The following is a 20,715-nucleotide window of genomic DNA, read 5'->3' on the forward strand; positions in this document are numbered from 1 at the left end:
CAAATAAGAACATGCTTTTGCACACTCATTTTATGCAGTTAAAACTTTATTTAGACACGTTTTGAATATTATTATTTTCCAGCTTTACCTGCTTTAGTGCGCTTAGCATTATGTCAGGTGGTGTGCTGCCACTGTTGGTCTTTTGTTTATAATTTCAAATCATTTGAACAGGCTTCCTTTTGTCCTTCCTTCCCTCTTTATTTTCTTCCTTCCATTTACATATCCTTTATTATACACGCTCCTGTGCATTTTAACCATTTGGTGTCCAACTCATATTGAGCATTTTAATTACTACTACTAATATTATGTGTAACAATGTAAAAACAACAGTATGTGTCACTGCTGTTTACATGTTGCATAGCAACCACAAACTTTAGCAGCTAGCAAAGTGTGTTTCTGCACGGCTGCCATTGGATAACACATACTGGGTCAAATTGTCACGTCGAGCTATATCACAAGCTAGCATTAGTGCAGGAGTTGATTTAGGTATCAGAATATATCTTTTCTCCTCTCCATTCTGTGCAAAAACAATATAATTGAACATGCTTACTTATAAAAGTTTTATTACATCAATAGCGCAGATTTGCTTTTTTGCTTTCATGGCTAAAAAATATGAAAATTGTTCTCACCTCAGATTACAGTGACATACTGCATGTCAAGAGCAAAATGACTTCTTAGCAGTGGGTTACACATGAAACTGGCACAGGAGTTACAACCAGTGTGTTACCTGTGTGAAAACATGCCCCTATACTTGACTCTGAGGGTGAGTGGGATCACTTTGACCCATAAAGAGTCCTTTCAATACCTACAGCAACACCAGAGCAACACCACAAACCATCAACATCTAGTCAGGAGCCGGGACGCCATTTTACTCAGGCGTGATCTAGTCTGAAGTGCAAAAGAGTTTTCAATCATGGCTTAGAGACGATGACTGTGCTCATTTTAACCCAGTCAGGTCTCACAACGTGGGTATTTTCCCACAAGGTGCAAACCATAAGGCCCAGTAAACATCACAGGACAGGACAGACAACGCTGCACCTCGGGGTAAACATCAGGTGGGAGGATGAGGAGGAGGGGAGGGAGGGGGGGTTGTGTTTGATAGATAAGAACAGGAGATGGGCATGCTCACACTGTGCTCGTTGATCTGTGAGAGACCCTTTCACTGCCAGGGAGGCTGCAGTCTGATCTCCGCTGGCAGTGAGAGGGTGCTCATAAGAAGACTGATGACACAAAACTCAACACGGTAAAACCAGTTCAGGAGTACGCAACACTAGACGTCCTTCACTGAACATTCGAGTGTCTGCAAGTCAGTATTATGACGATGATCATGCAGTCTACGTCAGCTCTGGTTGGGTAAGATACAGAAATGACGAATGTTAGGGTAAAACACCGTCTAACTGAGGAACAGTAAGATCTGGGATCTTGACCCTTGGTGTAAGATAACTACAAACAGACAAGAAAAAATTTCTTGATAACTCAGTGACAATTTCTTCATGCACATTTCTAACCTAAGGAAGGAACACACAGACACTACACACAAAAACACACTCCAGGCATTCCCCTTTACTCACGTAGGCAAACTGTGATCCTGATTGTTGCTATTTGGAGGAAATGGCGACATACAGGATTAAACTGGGCAGTTTCCTACATATGTTGAAGACTGAGGGAACTGGTTGACAGATGCGAAACTTTTCATACAACATGATCTCCTGGCACAGATACTTACAGCACTGCTGTCCTTCTTGCCTTTATGTGAGGAGGCCACAACAGCCAGATACTGGATGACCTTCTTGGTGTTCTCCGTCTTCCCAGCGCCAGACTCTCCACTAGAGAGGAAAAAAGTGAGAAGAAGATTAAAAGATGCAGAGGAGAGATACTGAAAGGGAGTGAGAGAGAACAAGAAGATAAGCAGCACTGACAGCTGCTCCGTTCACAGTTCAGTAACCCAGTTTAATTGAATGGATATCATGTGCAGCAGAGATAACTGCACCAAAGTCTGACACAAAGCATAATGTTATTTTTCAGCCTGCCCTCTACACTCTGATGCCTGGACACCCAGATCTTTCTACCACCTATCATCTCATAATCCATTTCTATTTAGGGGAAAATGCGACTTCAAATTTTAAAATGAACCCCTTCTACTTATTTTAGAGCATTAAAGTTATTTAAATTTTGGTCAAGGCACAAATGTTTTAGTGTCAAAATGCTATTTTCTGAAGCTTCTCTACAATTGTTTTCCCATGTGACCTGAAACAGGTTTATACATGATGATGTTGCTACATATAAACCCCAGGTTTTCTGTCTTTAATTGATAAAAGAAAAGTATGAAGATACACCGGAAACGTAGGGAGAATGAGGGCTATATGACATGCAGCAAAGGAGGTATGCACCCTAACTATTAGACTAGAACAGGTTCTCAACCTTTTCAAGTCACGACCTCCTGAAAAATCAGGTTGGTGTTTGCAACCACCAAACCAAACAGTACAGAACCCTTATTTCCTCTCATGCTTACTGAACTGAGTAACTTAAGTTTGCTATTTTATTACAAACTTTTGTTACAAAATGCAAATGTTACTTTTTACTGTTCTGGACATGGTGGTTTATGTCTGTAATTATCTTTTTTTGTGCTGGTTTAGTCTTTAATTATCAGTGAGGTGGCTGTTACATTTCGTGAGGTCAGCTTATTTTTGCATATTTTTGAATGCTCTTTCCTAACGTTGAATGATCTGGAAAAAACACAAATAATGTGAGAGAAACAGATATTTCTTCTGCACGAAGTTGCTTGTTATTTATCAGGGAAAAATCATTTCCAAAACATTATGCAATTACATAAAGAGCACTGTTTTTTACTTTTATCTAAGTACATTTTAACACAAGTACTTAATTTTAATATTATAGTATTATCATAATATATTATAATTTTAAAACATCAAGACAAATAAATGCAGCATCATTGCAATTTAAGATTACTCTCTTCAACTGAATGATGTTTTTATATCTTTAGTGTAAAGAGCTCCTGTTTCAAATGCAAAACATAATTGCATTGCCAATCAATATTAGGTTAGAAACTACAATATTTGCCCGATTTAATGCGACTTCTGGTTCAGACCACGCCCATCTCTGGGCGTCTGTCCAAGCACAGATACAAGAGCAGATAATTTCGTTAGTTGAACAGACACAGATACAGATAATGTCTCTGTGCACCTATAGTACAGATATGAGTGTGGTTTCATTCTTCTCATCTAACTCACTGCAAGAAAGTGAATAATCTCACGAAATGTTGATTTATTGCTTTAAATAAATGGCTGCCTGTAAGCAGCGCAGAACTAATGACACTTCAGTGTGTGTACATAGCTGGAAGAAACCTCTTAAACATTCACAAAATTAGTCAAAGTTATATGATAGATGCTGTAAAACTAGTCAGAAACCTCAAAGTAAAAGATGTATGATCCGTTTAAAGAAATGTATAACTCAGGCTTTTTCAAACAGAAGCAGGAACACATTCTTTCCAGAAAATGATCTCAGACACTTAGAAAGACAGAGCTGAATGATACCAGAGCCACTAGCCAGCAGTCTAACAACACACAGACACATCCTCAGACACGGGTCCATAAAAGGCATGGGATGCTCCCTGTGTTGGGGTTTGGCAGCTCTGACAGGAATCTAATTACTCTGTCCTGTTCAGGTTTGTTAAGGACGAAAGACATCCAGGCTCCTGCTGCAGGCAGCTGTTAGTGCAGAACAAATTCTGATGGGAGTTTTTCCCCACATGGTCTGTCAGATTGACTCTGTCCTGCACATCCTGCATACCATTAGTACAGGATTTACTAACAATCACAAGATTATCTGTCAGAAAGGACGAGATCACACTGCAGCACTGATTCAGATGTGCTTTTATGTTTGATCACGATTTTGTGTAAATTTGAGCCTTTTCTGTTAAAAAAAAATCTGCTAAAAATATAAAAAACGAAAATCATACTTTGGTTTAACTTTCTTCATTTATAGGACCTGAGGAGACAGTCCCTACAGTATAAGGAGTTATTTTAAAGGGACAGTTCACTCCAAAATCAAAAATACATTTTCCTCTTGCCTGTAGTGCTATTCATCCCTTTTTTTTTATCCATAGATTGTTTTGGTGAGCTTTGGAGATGTTGTCTGTAATGGTGTCTGCTTCTATCCAATATAATGGGATGAAATGGTACTTGGTGTCTGATGATCTCTTTCCCAGAAATCCTTAGACATTGCTGTGAGCAGTTTCATGGAACCACTATTTTCTCTCTAGTAGAAAGAAAAAAGCTCCAGTTGGTTCTACTGTGAAAAGAACTTAGTTCCTACATAAAACTGCTGACAATAAGGTCTGTGGAATATCTTGAGTATGAATGCCATGATTTCTGGAAAGAGACACTAGCGTTAAGTTTTTCAAATTTTCACGTCTCTACTGCTGATACCTCCAAAACTTTGCAACACACCAAAAACATCTAAATAGCTACATAGTACTACCAGCAACTACTATTTTTGATTTTGGGGTGGACTGTCCCTTTAAGGCAATTCTGATACATGTGATGCTCCAACAAGTCAGAAAATGCTGTGAATCTGCATTCTTCAGCAGCATCCTGCGACTTTACAGCCAGTATGTCTATTACTCACACACACAGTGAGTATCAGACGAAGGAAACTGATGACCCTGCTGAGATGAAATGTCAACATCTCAAGAATGGATTTAGTTGGCTCCCAGCTATTTCCCATGGCAAATCCTCGCTACTGTGTGGAGGAATCTGTGGAATATGATCACTGCTGGATTTGTCAGAATACATTCAATGACCAAAAATAGAGCACAAACCCCTGTAGTTAACGCAAGTTAGGGCAATTTTGTTGGCACTGTATTAAAAAAAGGTGTCACTTCAATTTTTGATTCTAACTACTTTATGAAAAATTTTACAAACTCTGTCCTGGTCTTTCTTAGTTTATTTTTAACATCTAGTTCTGATTAACTAATTAATTGGCAGCATACCTTCCTTCACAAAAAACAAAGGGGTGGGGGTGTTATTAAATCTGCATCTTGCATGACAGACAAAGGAATTATAATAGTTTTGAACTGATGTAACTCTTATGCAGCAAGCTGCTTAGAAGTCTTATCATGTCATTTATTCTGCAGGAGGAAGATGTTTAAAAAGTTGCTGTTGAATAAGTGTGGCTGAAGTTTTGGATAGAAATCCTGACTCTGCATTCCCACCTATACTGCACCAGGGTGACGGGACATTAAAACAGACTTGTCCACCGTATATTTCTGATTATCTCTGTGTCAAATTGTTTCTGTCTATGCAGAAGCATGTATTTCAAGCAATCAATACAAGCAACGTTTAAACAGGAAATCCCAAAAATGATGGTCACACAAGTCTCCCATGACTATATATGAGCAAAATAACTTTTAATAACATCAGTGGTAGAATGTAACTAAGCACACCTACTCAAGTACTGTACTTAAGTATGAATTTGAGGTACTAGTACTTTCTTTCTTTACTTAATTTTCATTTTATGTTATTTTACACTTTTACTCCACAATTCGGAGGAAAATATTGTACTTACTCAACTACTTTTATCTGGCAGCTTTAGTTACTAGTTATTTTGCAGTAGAGCCTGACCAGTACTGAATTTTTGGGGCAGATATTCATATAAGGGAGGAAAAAAATTCTTATATCGCTATATGGGCCAATATTCTTTATACAGATTATAATATACAAAATTTCAACACACATTTTTTAACAGTAATCCATTTAATGTGGTTATAGAACACTTGTGACAAAGATATGTAATGGAGGCAGGATACTTCACATGAATTCACATGAATGCATCAGTAATAACCCAATGTATAATATACACAGGGGTCATTTTTCAATATGAGCACTTTTACCTTTGATACTTTTGCTAATAATACTTGTACTAATATTTTCAATGCAGTATCGTAATTGAGTATTGCTACTTTTACTTAAGTTAAGGATCTGAATACTTCCTCCACTGATGAAGATGAAAGGGCTCCAAGATGGATGGATTGCTGTAAAAACAATACAGCCAAAGTACACAGTAGAAGTGCAGTCCAATTAAACATGTGTGTAGATACACATGTGGGAGTCGAGCGTCATACATGACATTCCACATATCGCAGCAGAGACATTTCTCCCATATATGGCTCCGGGCTGAGACCAGCTGGAGCTCAAGCTGAAATCTTAAACTGACTGTGTTGACCTGACTGTTGTTGCACAGAGTGGGCAGGGTTTGTATTTCAGCACTATCAGCGCTTCCAGTTTAACATTTTAAATAACACTTCATGAAAGTTTTCTATGGTTAGTATCTTCATGTTCACGACTCCTTGCACCCACCAGAACTGTAAACCATCACCTTCCTGCACACAGACAGGGATAAACAAAGTTTCCTCCTGATAAAGAAAGCTTGATAGTTGAGGAGGAAATGGTCTGATGTGATTAAAGAATTTGCTGCATCCTGGCATCAGTAGTGTACAATTTAGAGTAGAAACGAGGGGAAAGAGCCCATCCTTTCATCTCTTTTACTGGGACCACTGGACTCCGAGCAGCAAAGGTCTTACTGATAATTCAAAACTAATAAAGGAAATACCAGTGATGGAAAGAGTACTGAAACTGTCTGCACTCGAGTACAAGTACTGTTAGATAAGTAAAAGCTCTCTTCTAAAAAAATAATTATAGTATTAGTTGCTTTTTAATCATTGATATTTAATGCAGTATCAACAGCAGGCATTCAATTGAAAGGGGTTTTCTCCAAGTCTTCAGTTTTAATGACTCATAAGTCCCACTCTGTTCTGCTCAGAGTCAAGGTCACCACTCCAAACCTGCCTCCTGCGTCCACCTCCAGAGTTTTGTCTTTTTTTTTTCATCCGTTTGTCATAACTTTCACAGTTTTGACGTGGATTACACAGAGCAATGCAAACTTAAGTATGAGGAAAGCTACAGACTTGAAAAAGTACTCTAAAGCTACGAGAACACACAAGAATGACCTCATTACAGTAATTTGAGTAGTTGTAATTCACAATACACCCCTGGGAAATACTGTACTCTGTATGTGAAGCTGTACCAGCTCCTTGATGCTAATCAGACAATTTAAATGACTGTAACTGACTAAGAGAAGAACACTTCACTGGAAGTCCATTTAAGGTACACAGTGACATGTACTGTTTCATTTTTGCTGCTCATATTTGGTCTATACTTTGATTTAGTGCATAAAAGTCCTTGTCGCCAAAGTTATCCTTCTGATGACATGAGCCTGCAGTAAATTTTAAGTGTAAGTAGACAGAGATAAACATAGAACATGAGCCAGCGAGATATACAGTATGTCAGAGTGGGAAATTAGTTTGCAAAGAGTTACCTAAGTTGCAATAGTTCGTAGAAGAAGAAAGCAGTAAAGAAAATCTGAATCGAATCATGACCTGGGAAATATATCCAACATTCCACAAATGATACCGGATTTTTGGAGCTGATGCCGATACAGATATTAGGGAGTAAAAAAAATCTGACATTGATGTATCTGCTTATGTTCTTTGTTTCTTTACAGAATATAATACACAGAATATAGGGTCTATAAACTTGCATAAAACACATTTTTTGCAGTGTTTTCTCAAACGTGGTTAACACTTGTGACAAAGATATGTAATGGAAGCAGGATATTTCCATAATGCTATCAGGGCTTTGAAACTGCAAACCTACATAAAACTATAAAAAGATCAAATATACATAAACTGCTGCCTATAAAGTTAGCAAATAAAAACAATCTGCATCACGTTCTGTTATCAGACATTGATTCATCAATCAATCAATTATTTTTTTTAAATAATTGATTAATTGGTTTGAGTAAAAACTCAAACTTCTTTGATTAAATGTGAATATTTTCTGGTTTCTTTACTCCTCTATGACAGTAAACTGAATATCTTTGGGTTGCAGATAAAACAAGACATTTGAGGACGTCATCTTGGGCTTTGGGAAACGCTAATCAATATTTTTCACCATTTTCTGATATTTTATGACCAAATACCTAATCAGTTAAAATAATCGTTAATTGTGGCCCTAGACATGCAAAGACAAGTAGCAAGACTCGATGATGCTTCGTGCTCAAACAGTCAAAGTTGATGGACAGTGTTTTGCAGATGTTGAACTTCTAATGTAAACATGTCGACTATATTATCATCACCATCTTGTTGCTGCTGTTCACATTCAACCTGATGCAAATTTAAAAAATGTACTACAGAATTATTTCCTGATCCTCTGATTTTGTTACAACCCTGTGTTGTATAATGATAATAAATGTCTTTGAGTCTTGAGCTCCAGATCATACACAGAGACCATTAGGTCACTTAAACAGGAAAGAAAAATAAATGATATATCAGATTTGTTTTTTTAATGAATTAAGGATAAGCTGAGGCCAGTCCAAAGATCAGCTGTTACTGCCCCATTGTTTGTCCCTGGATGCCCCAGCCAAAGTTCTCAATAATTAGTTTGAAAAAAAATAAACAAAATGAAGCCCAAACATTTGGAGAGCTAATCTGGTTCTCCAATCAGGATGCAGGGCATACTTCCTGACCGAGGGTCTGAGAGGAGAGCCAGGTCACAGCCCCTCTGGGAGCACTGAGGACACATTAACACTCGTCCAGTTTGGCTACAACCCACAATTCACTGCAACATAATCCAACAAACCAACGCATTCTGCATCCAGCCAGGGGCCTCCTTAACAAAAGTCACTGTCATATTATGAATGATTGCTTGCTGGCTGAGGCTGCGTGCTGAGAGACCAGGGAAGTATTTCATTTGTTTAACTCTGTGTTTACACAACCATTATATAACTGTTCTTCTACACATACACACGTATACACCCACAGCCTTCCTTCGAGCATTAATGTGACATCTAGGAAAAAGGAAAGATGACAAAGTTTTTACTTACGTGCAGAGAATAGACTGGTCTTCACGATCTGTGGAAACAAAGGAGGTTTACAGTGTTAGACACAATTTATGACAACCAATTCACAAATATACAGTATGTCAGCGCCCAGATCACTTACAAAAGCATAAAAATCATGTGGTAAACCAAAGGAATTCACAATAACCAAAGCACAAATATGTATTACAAGCACTCTGTTTGACCTGAGTGTGTGTGTACAGTCATGCACAATAACTCAGTGCGCTACTGTACATACCGCATGTGAAACCACAAGCCTTTCTCCTGGAATAAAGATCAATCTAGTGCTGGGACTCAGTTCAAGGATTAGAGGAGGCTGTGTGCTTTGCAAAGGCCCCCTTGTGTCTAAAGAAACATGAAACTCCCACAGATACTTTGATTTGTAACCATGAAAATCAATTCTGAATGTGCTGAGCATTGAGTCATTATACTCTCCCCAAAAATCCTCCTGGGAGAATACACTGAGACCATGTAAGGCTATTTTGTAACTGTATCCCTCAAAGTCACCCGTGAGAGAGTACAGGAAGAAGAGATAACTTAAAATAACATAATAATAATAATAATAATAATAATAATAATAAGATAAGATAAGCTAAGATAAGATAAGATAAAATAAGATAAGCTAAGATAAGCTAAGATAAGATAAAATAAGATAAGATAAACTAAGATAAGATAAGATAAGATAAGATAAGATAAGATAAGATAAGATAAGATAAGATAAGACCAGTGAATGACACCTTGAAGGTGTTCTACAAAAATGATCCAATTTGTGAAAAAAGGCACTGAAGTGCATTGTTAATGTGCAGTATTTTGATTTATCACTGTATGATTCTGTGTGTGTGTGTGTGTGTGTGTGTGTGTGTGTGTGTGCACAGTTACAGTCAGGGTTGGGTAGTAATGGATTATATGTAATTTGGATTATGTAATCAGATTACAAAAATAGGGCACTATATTCAGCCCATATTAAATTTGAAAAGAGATTACAGATACACTGTCAAGGATTACTTCATTACATTTTTGATCCTTAAAAAAATCAGTAAACTTTATTCCAGTAATTTATCACAAAATGACCACACTGTGTCATTAGATATTAAGAGAACATGCTAAGTTAAAATACTTGCTTCTCTGACAGCAATGCTGCAGCTGCAGCGTCCTCCTTTGAAATTTCTATTTGGGGACGGAATAACAGTTTCAGTTTGACCATTACATGTTAAGTAGAGGTCAACTTCATGCTGAATGTTTACCTAATAACTTAGTGTCTATTTATGAGTTGTAAGAAATGATTAATAATGTTTAAGAGGGAGCAGATGTTTATAACAGCTAAACTGAACAATATGTTAAAGGAGTCTGGCAGACAGTAAGACGGGCAGTCACTGAACTCAAACTCCAGCGTGTATATTTTCAGAGCAGTGGGCTTTTGTTTTCAGGAGAACAGACTGAACTTTACACTGAGGGACAACTGACAGTTATAAACACCTAAACAGTTTACAGTGGAGGACTCGTTGTTGCTTGTTATTGTCAAATTACAATGTCATGCTCGTCTTGTGCTCCTGCAGAGCTCCTGCAGCCTGCCTGAGTATCCTGGGGTCTGGGGAGAGTGGGGTGGGGGGGAAACAACTTTCTTCAATCATAGGTTATATATTAAAAAAGAAGAAGTTTATGCATAGTGTTTCTGTATGGGTAATTTGGTTTGACTGACTGTAAATGCTGTACATGCGAAGCGCATTTTACTTGCACTGAAAATATTTTAAGACATTTAATGGTAGAATCAGTAGGATTTGTCTGAGCTGTTTGTAAACGCACCTGAAAGATGCCAGGATGTGAAATACCAACTTTTGGGGCTAGTAAAGCATCCAAAGTTCAGCAAAGTAATGAGAAAACAAGGAAATACTGGCAGAGGGCACCTGACACCACCACACACTTGTAGTGGATCATAAGTGATGACTGAAGGGGATTATGTTTATATGAGTATATGTGTTGTTTTAGAAGAAAATGTTGCATATTATGCTTCTGAAGAGAGAAAAAAAATATTTGCGGAGTGGTGTTAATTTTTTAGTAAAACATTTTCAATGTTTGATTTTGAAGTAATCCAAAAGTAATCCAAATATATTCAGATTAGATTACATTTTTTGTAATCAAACGAATTAAAGTTGTCATGTAATTTGTATTCAGTAACTGATTGCATTTAAAACTAACCTGACGCAGCCCTGATTACAGTGTGCAGCTGGTCAACTGTTAGCCAGCATGGATGCTGTTTCTGTGTTTGGCTGCTGTTCCACTGGTTCCATTCCTTACATACACAGACAACATGCAGCCTGTTCCCTCTCTGCACTTCCTAATTAAGGCAGATGGAGAGAGGGAGAGAGGGGTGGCCAGAGTCGTGAGCTTTTGTAAAACGTCCAAAAACAACACTGAATCTTGCGACAGAGAGTCAAAGAGCAAGGCCAGTCTTTCTGTCACCACAAAATATTAAGAATATTTTTGTGTCACCGACTCAGTCGTGTCAAGTAAGATCCAAAATCTGATAACATGGTCTTTACACCTGTCTGGCATGTGCTGTAAATACACTGGGGGCACAGAAAACAACACATCAGTCATCTGTTGCAGGGGACAGCAAACTCCCTGTGGGAATTTCATATTTTTATCTCCTGGACATCAAAGACTGAAGCACAGTTTTGGAGGAATGGGATCTCAGCCAAGATTGGAGGAAGAATGTTTCAAAGCTTAGTGAGTGTTATCTGGATTTGCTTTAGTTATGCACCACTTCCACTCAAACGTGAACTGTTCATATTGTGGCACTCGCAGTGCAGAACATCCTGCATCATTAATCACTACTTCATGGGAAATCCCACTAATGCATCAACAATAACAATTCCTTCACTGCCAGCCACAATGTTATACTACAGAGGCTCCAACGGGGTTCATACATGTGCAGTTTTAGTCTCACCCTTTTGGCATTTGAGGACTCTTGAAACACTTAAACTACATTGAGATTGTCAGACCATCTTGAAGTTTTACAGATTAGATATACATCATTCTTTAAAAGAACTTCATTAGTCAAAAACCAGACCGTGCCTATGTCTGGATAAAAAGTAACAGGTGATTTATCTTTAAAAGTGAAATATGTAACACTCTAGTGTTTACAACATTTAATACTGCAGTCCAAATTCAAAATATTGGAGCAAACCATTTCCCTCTGGGCTTTGGGAAACATTGATCTTAATTGTTCATCATTTTCTGGTATTTTTTTTAAGGTTATTTTTGGGGCTTTTGCGTTTATTGTGATAATGACAGCTGAAGATATGATAGGACAGGGGGTAGAGAGAGAGGGGATGACATGCAGCAAATGGGCCACAGGCGAGAATCTAACCAGCAGCCGCTGCAGAGGACTGACAGCCTCAATACATGGTGCACACACTTCGTACCAACTGAGCTATAGGGATGCCCCCATTTTCTGGTATTTTATGGAACAAACAACAAACAATTTGGTATTAATTTGAACTCCACTTAAAGTGAAAAAAATTGAAACAGGTGTCACAGAAGCCACACCAAAAACAAACAGTCTGCATCACAATGGAAACTTCAAAGGAGAACATCCTGGCTGTAGTGTTGCTCTCAGAGAGGCCAGTAGTTCAACTTGACATGCCTCCTTAATGTCTGATGACATGTGGTGGTCATTTTATCATATTTCTCCTTTAAGACTGGTATCCCAGGCTTTGAAACACCTTGTTTACAGAGGATACTGTAGTAAAATCTCTGGCACGTAAGGCACAGCTTCAAAGTCATTTTTAAAGATTCACTTTTATTTGATAGTTTTTCATTGAGTGTTTATTACTTCCCTTGAATAGCTTGCCTTTATCCTCTCTTTTGCATGCATTATCTGACAATGCTGATGCTACTTTTGCTGTAGCAAAAGTTATTGTCTTTCTTGGTTGTAAAAAGCTGTTCAAAGCCATGTTTTCAAGTTGAAAACTTAATGGGTGGTCCTTGAGCTTTAATATAACTGTCATTTCATATATCACAAGCCTAAGCAAATGTCTGATTTGTTTAGTTTGAAATAAACACAGCAAATCAAGACACACTCTTTTTCATGTGCACACAGTGTCCTGAGCAGTAACAAGCGTGTGATTCTCCGAGTTGCAGCTGTATGTGTTCTTGTGCAGGGTTGTGCTGAACAAGTGTAATCTAAACACCCGCACAAACATTAAATCAATCCTCCCCCTTCTTGTTTACTTGTGACAACTTGTTTACACACCATAGCTTTAGCGGTAAATACAATACTTTCCTGTGCATCAGCCTGCTGCACGTTAATGTTAGGAAGACTGCATGCAATGATTCAAAATAAAAAATGATTGATTGATTGATTGATTGATTGATTGATTGATTGATTGATTGATTGATTGATTGATTGATGTAATACATTGGAATATATTACTGCTAACTACTGTCCTGATGTTGTCACTTCCTGGTTGTCCTCAGCTTAATCATTTTAACTCCAACAGACATGCAAACAATTCAAGTGTGTCCAGATACACTTGAGCTTCAAGTTCCATTTCTTATGCAGTCACTTAAAGTTAACGCCTATGTTTTTTAAAGGAATTGACCTTAATGATATATCAGATAAAAAATAAGAAATCTGGGTAATGCAACTGCAACAATATCCAGCTCTATTCTATGGATATATCATAATGGATATCAGATTGAATGTTAAGATCCCATTCAAGTTGCTGAATGACTTTGGCATTGTCTTTATAAATATGCTAAATCTGCTTTGGATCTTTCAGAATTTATGTCTGAGAATGCAACTGTCACTGTTTGTACACATTGGAGGATTTCAGTCTATATAGACTCATAGTCATATAGAAGTCATATAGAAAATACTATTCCTCTGTGTATCTGTCAATGCATATTGTGCAATTGAACACAAGACAAAAGACAAGGTTCAGTTAGTTTTGCATAGAAACAACTGGTAGACATGTCCTTCAGACGGCAAATTTTTACTTTTATACACTAAGTACATAACAGAGGCTGTACTTTTTTCACTCATACTTAAGTTGAATCAGATATCTATATACTAATACTGAATATTTCTACTAGTACTGTCCATTTGGTTCGAGAGGCAGCATAAGGCTCAAATATCTGATAAAAGTGACAAAAAAAGTTGAGAAAATAGTGAACTTGCATCAAACTTGTGTGTTCTTATGTGGTGCTACAATACAGCATTGTATCCAACTTAAATAAAATTATGGGCATATGATGAAGAGATAAGTGAGAGATGTGTGGAAACCCTGAATGTGCTGAGAGAGACTTGACAGTTTATAAGATGTTGTTGTATATATCTTATGCACATATATGCAAAACAACAACATTTTAACAGGGCTGCATGATTGACATATTATCAAAATCGTAATATGGACAAGTGCAATATCCAGTAATTACAGTATATCAATAATTGAAAGTACTGTAGCACTGCAAAGATGAGCTGGCCTTTTTCTTTTTTTTTTTTGGCAAGCTAATGCAGTTTTTTCCCCAGAGCCTGGGATACTAACGCACAAAAAATACATCCAGTAGAATTCAATCATTGATTTTCGGGGTGATCCTTTGAAATTTCTTCAGTCAACTTGTAGCTGGCTAGCTGGAATTAGCAGCATTATTATTAGTTTGCATCTGTATTCAACATCTGCAGCAAATACACTGTCAGTTGTGGGAGCTCTCTTTGCTGCCAGAAGACTTTGGCAGTATGATATTGGAAGATTGGATGTGTAGTTCCACTTTCTTTGGAGCTCTCTAAATAATTTAACCATAAGTTCTGTCCAAACATCCTGCTTCATTGGAAAACTCTTCAAACTAAAGGAATCAGACCCATTTAAGAGGACCTTTAAACTTGTGTAAAATCTTTGGTATTCATACTGACCAAAAGAGGAAAAAAAAGTTTGAATGAGGGAGGAGAGGCTGCTGAAACAGGAAATGTTTTACTGCCCTCCACCCATCTCTCTGTCAACTCCTCTGAGAGATCATCCTCACGTCAACATGAAATCCAGTGGGCATGAATGACCCCCTGGAAGCACGAGAAACCAAAACCAATTCTATGGGAAACCAGCTGCTCTTAAGTCCTACCACTGCAGCCAAGAGCCATTTACTGTAAGCACGACTCTGCCATGGCCACAATCGTCACCTCTACAAGACACTGACTCTCAAATAGGCCATAAAACAGTCTTTTGTACTCGGTTGTTTTCATTCTCTGTAACCAGATGTCTTTGTGATGAACTGGTGGCAGACAGGTGGAGCTCTGAGGCTGATTTTAGACTGTGCATAATAATAAACACAGTTCTGCATTTGAAGCTCTGTAAGCCTGACAGCGTAGGCCAGTTTGTGGTTTTTATTAACTGCTTTGTCAAAATGACAGAGCTAAATGCTGCTGGCTGTCATCACTCAGACAGAAGTGAGAATTTTAACAGCTGATACCACAGCTCCCTAACACCAAGCTACCAGAAAACACTTTAATTTGACAGGTATCACATGAAACCAGAAAAGGTTTAGTTGTGATAGTTAGATGTGTCAGAGCTGTCAAGCTGTCAGTGAAAACAACCACTCTAATTGGACTGGTGGTTAAATACAAACTTCAGGTGTTTGCCAGGTTTAAATGCATTAAATAGGAAGAATGTATCACTTTTTAGCTATTAGGAGCCCATATCCTACAACCAGTCAGGTAAGCAATAATGCTAAGTCTTTGCGATCAACAATTGGCGTAGAAAAAAAACACTAAACAACAAAAGAAGTTTGTCTCCATCAAAGTGGAGGAATCTCATATAACAACCTTTCTGAATCTTCAGGTAATGTATGTCAGACATCTGTCACATTTCATATCATTAAGACACTTTATCTTCCTGTTTTGGTGTTACTGAACCAAACTCTGTTGTAAAAGCAGGTTTTTTACTTTTTCACAGTAAAAACTTCAATTACACCACCACTAAGACTCTTTTCTGATTCTCTTTGTTCTAGAGGCACAAGTGGCACACATTATTCATAACACAACACACACACTTGGATACCAAAAAAACACAAAGACAGGACCAGAAATGATACTGCTGCTCCATCAGGGGGAAAGAATCAGAATCATAGAAACCACTGTGCAGCTAGAGTGGTGGAAACATCCTACCTTGCATCATGTTCCTGTAGGCATTATCAGCGATGGAGTAGATATGAGGGGGGACTTCATGCCGTTTCTTCCCTTTGTACATGTCAATGATCTTCTCTGAGTAAATGGGCAGCATTTTGTAGGGGTTCACCACCACGCAGAACAGGCCAGAGTATGTCTGAGAGGAAAGACAATGAGGAAGATGAGTGTGTGCGTGAGGACTGTTCATGTTCTGTTTCTTGTGTTTTTATAATGGTGGGGGGGGACTTTAAGTCAGGGACAGAAACAAATAATAAAGTTTGAAATTCTGCAAAGATCCACAAATATGAGGCATATTTGGGATTAGTATTTGCATCTACTCTTATTTTTATATTAGAATTAAGATTAGATTAGGCCCAAGTTAGTCTTAGGGCTTAGGGAATCAATAGAAAATCCTAATAGATGCCTAAATGCAAATGTTTAAATGTTGTTACACGTTGTCAGGGTGTGAATGGATGATTGTGCGTTGTGTATACATGTTTTTACTGTATACTTACATAAATAAGGCCTGAGAAGTACCTCTCACGGAGATTGTGCAACACAGAGGCTTCGTTCAGGCAGGTGAGCTCGGCCATGTCCTCCACCTTGCTGAACTTGGGCGGGTTCATCTTCTGGATGTCATCCTTATTGACTGTGGCCTTCTTGCCGTTGTCAGCCAGCTCCACCAGCACCTCGTCGCCATGCTCCTCCTTGATGCTGGCCGCCTCGAAGCCATGCCTCTCCGATGGGACCCACACCAGCTTCTTGGCCGCCCAGTCAGCCTGAGCCATGGGGCTGTTCAGTAAGTCTTTGTCAACGAAGAGGAACTTCTCGTCCTCGGTCGGGGCCTTCTTGGACATCTTTGGTTAAGGTGGAGGGCCAACTATTGGAGGGGACAAATGAAATGGATGTTGGAAAGGAGTGAACGATCATGGAAGCAAAGATGGGAGGTGGAAAGGGAGGTGGAAAGTAACGAAAGAAGGAAGGAAGGAAGGAAGGAAGGAAGTAATGTGGTAAAGAACAGAGGCAAGAGGGAACAAAACAAGGCAGGAAAAAACAAAGATGAGAGCTCAAGAAATGAGGTTTCAACAGAGTTAACATTTTACAACACGAAATACTGCAGTGATACATCAACCACACTCTTACAGAAACATTTCACAACTCAGTCTTTATATCACACAGCATCATAAATAAAAAACCCTGCTGCTAGTATCCTGTTTTTCTTTTGGGATAAAGATAATAGTGTAGACAGAGTTATTATATATTAACTATATTATATATACTGCAGTAAGTGATGAGTCTCCTGATATAGGAGACGTGCTACTAAAGTTGCCTCCTGTTTGTGTTTGTAACTTAAAGAGTTAACATGTTCAGTCCATTGGGGAGTTCCCGAGTCATTCTCACAGACCTCCACGCCCTCTCGACCCTACACTTTCACACACACACCACAAGGGACACGCACAAACAATTCCCCTCCCTAATTTAGATAGAAAGATTGAGGCTGGGAAATGAATTTTAATTAACTCAGCATAACAAAGACTGGCACATTTTCTCAACAGCTTTGTCTGAAATATCCACAAAGCATTAATATTCACTGGAGTTTACTCATACTCGATCATTAGGTCAGTGCTTAATTGACAACATTGACATTGACATTTTTTTTCCATGTCTTTCCCCCTCCATCTCCCTCTCCTTCTCCTCCCTGTCTCCCGGCGAGGAGGCTTCAGTCTCGTGCTGTGATGACCATATATGGGCCCCTTCTCTGGAGCAGGACTCTTTTCTGTGGACCTAAACAGCAAGGCAAGTGAACTCCCAAACAAAGCCCATATAGGGAATAGTATGTCTCTTGCTGGCCTCGTCGTTTACTCCAAAATGATAACAGCTAGGCAGAGAGCCCGAGGGGGGCCCGGAGCTTTAACAGTTACGCTTCACATGGGCCCCTAGCGACATGCATTTTTAAATGCAACAGGCAGTGGCTAAAGTATCAACAAGTGTCTGGGACTTACAGAAGGAGGTGCTGCGAAACGCAAACAGGAGTAGGTGCAGGGATTGTACCTGAAATCTATGTCAGATATACAACTTGGTAGCAAATATTTTAAACATATCACCATGTTGTGGATTATATGTCTGAAGTATGTGCCAATAGACAAAACTTGTCTGATGTGTCCAACACTCAGATGGTATGAAAATGTCATATCACGGTTATAGTGATCAAATTACCATGGTTATCGGTAAAACATGCTAAAGATATTCAAAAAGTACTGATACACACATTAACATAATCTCGCCACTTTTTGTATTGAAAACTTCTCAATAATTGACATGGCACCATGTCCTTTGCTTTGTCGCTGTTTTCAGTGATGCAAAACAAATCCACATTGCTACACCTGCATCTGGAAGTCAAGGAGTTTATAAGTGATGATGAAACAGTCTCAATTTAACACTGATGCCTCTATATGATCTACATAAGCAAACAAGGCCATCCCCGGGAAGACTGGCTATTTCTGTATGGTTATTCTTGATGGCTGCCACAGGGCCAGATTGTCCTGAAAATGACATAAAACGAGCCTGTGTTTACATTTTCCCAGACAAAGTAAAAATGAGTAGTACATTAGCCAGTAAAGAAGAAGCATAGATAATTTTATTCTTGATGTTATATATTGCGAGTAATATGGTAGAAACACTACCGCTTTTGTCCAAAGGGGCCTCCAAAAATAACAAAATATGAAAGTACCTTATGGTAGCTTTAAATTTTGAAATAATCATCATGTAATAATCATCATGAATTTTACCACGGTTTCTTGTGAAACAGAGAATTGTTTCCTTCCTAATTTCGACCATATCATGTTGTGTCCAATCGTATTGGCCTCTGAACTACTGAGTAGAGAAACTTAGTGGTTCCTGGATTACAGACAATGAGTCGCTTCTGTCCAATGGCTGTTACTTCTCCCTCTCTTCCGTCCCTCTGTACACTGTGCCTGACACACACTTTAATTGAGTGGGAAATATGTAAAAACCGTGCCACTGAGCCTCCTGAGAAAGCCTATAAACGTACCCCAGGGAGCAGCCAAACCAAACCACCCAGAAACTACCGAAAGATATTACATAAATATTAACTGGAGACAGAGGCAGACACTTCCCATTCACTTCAAAAACTGCACAGCCGGCGGATAAGTCCAGTGAGCTGAGCAGACTTCTGAGGAAACAAGGAAGGGACCAGCTGATGCTTTGATGATCTGCTTTTTCTACAGATAAAGGTAAACAGAATTTTCCCGACACCCCCTCCCTCCCCATGACAAAGTGTGCGCAGCCAATCAATGTCCTCCTCCTCAGCTCATTTAACTTTCTCACCACTGTGGTTTAATAACTTTGTAAAGCCTCCTCTCCCTCTGTCTCTCTGTTGTGTCAACACAGGTTTGTGCTCAGCCAGTGTGTCTTGAAGACAGCTGTCTGAAGTGGGGCTGACAGGATAACAGGTTGATACAGACTGACTGGAAATATTAAAGGATGTCAAGGGCTCACAGCCACCACATGCACTTCATGTTTGCCATGAGATTTAACTACCCATACAACATTATAAATAATGTGCTCACAGTCATACCATAAACGACTGAAGATTATATTAGTTCTAACTCGCATAAACACACTGCACACAAACTGGCTGCTTAGTTCAGTGCAAACCATCAGCTCAAACTTGTTTAGACTATCACTATCTTCACTATCATCAGATCCTGGATTCTTACACATATCACACCAAGGTTGAGAGGAAAAAATAACACAAATCTCTGCAGCGTCAAATTACAATTACTTTATTTTAGCATCTCTGTTCAAAATAATAATAAACCAGTGGAAATGTCACCCATGGGACTTAGTGACCTTTCTATGTGTGGGTGAAAGAGGTTGACCCGCAGGGCCTGTGAATAATTTTACTCATTTCCTCTCTCTGCTGCTTCACAAACATTCTTCCTGTTATCATCTTTGTTAATAAACCCTGACACATTAGGCTTACCGTGCCCATGTACCATGATCAGGATAACAGCATGAAAATAATTAAATTTCGGAGACTAAAATTAACTAATGACAAACACATGGTTTGTTCCATTACAGATAAAGTCCTGCTTGGTCTTCGCCTGCAGAACTGTCCATTTAAATACAAATACAGACCCTGAACACATACCTTTCTTCTTTTTCAGAGATGCAGGGAATGCATGAAGTTAAATTAAGTTAAAAGGGCTAATAAACTGACACATGTAGGCAAAAAATTTGCCATTAATGTCCACAATTATAGAGAGAACACACAATCTATCATGAAAGATTCAACTCCTTCAAAACCAGTACTGGCACTGGTTTCACTGGCGATGTGTGAAACTGTCAGGACTAATTTCTCACTGCAGTGTCTGCATCTTCAGCCACAACAGACTGACATGCAGCTTTATATACCCATATTTGGGAAACAGGAAACTCCATGGTTAAACGCATGCCTATGTCTTTACTGAGATATTCAGACAGCACTTCCACTTCCTCACTATATGGGCTGCTGCAGCGTGGTGCTGTGAATGCAGCATCATTTTTTGCAGTGTTTA

At 38.7% G+C, this 20,715-nt stretch overlaps 1 protein-coding gene across 1 annotated transcript in view; it reads right to left on the minus strand.

Moving 5' to 3' along the window:
* Positions 1-20,715, minus strand: part of myh11a (myosin, heavy chain 11a, smooth muscle) — a 39,993-nt gene that overhangs the window by 18,755 nt on the left and 523 nt on the right. Inside the window, exons 2-6 of the mRNA XM_084715925.1 lie at positions 16,651-17,015; positions 16,136-16,292; positions 8,962-8,989; positions 1,727-1,826; positions 1,572-1,598 (exon numbers count right to left, since the gene is read on the minus strand). Of these exons, the coding sequence (XP_084572051.1) occupies positions 1,572-1,598; positions 1,727-1,826; positions 8,962-8,989; positions 16,136-16,292; positions 16,651-16,992 (654 nt within the window). The 5' untranslated portion in view covers positions 16,993-17,015. The remainder of the gene's footprint in view (positions 1-1,571; positions 1,599-1,726; positions 1,827-8,961; positions 8,990-16,135; positions 16,293-16,650; positions 17,016-20,715) is intronic.

This window comes from Lutjanus erythropterus, chromosome 3 (assembly GCF_056507025.1).
Source record: "Lutjanus erythropterus isolate fLutEry1 chromosome 3, fLutEry1.hap2, whole genome shotgun sequence".
Lineage (NCBI taxonomy): Eukaryota > Metazoa > Chordata > Actinopteri > Lutjaniformes > Lutjanidae > Lutjanus > Lutjanus erythropterus.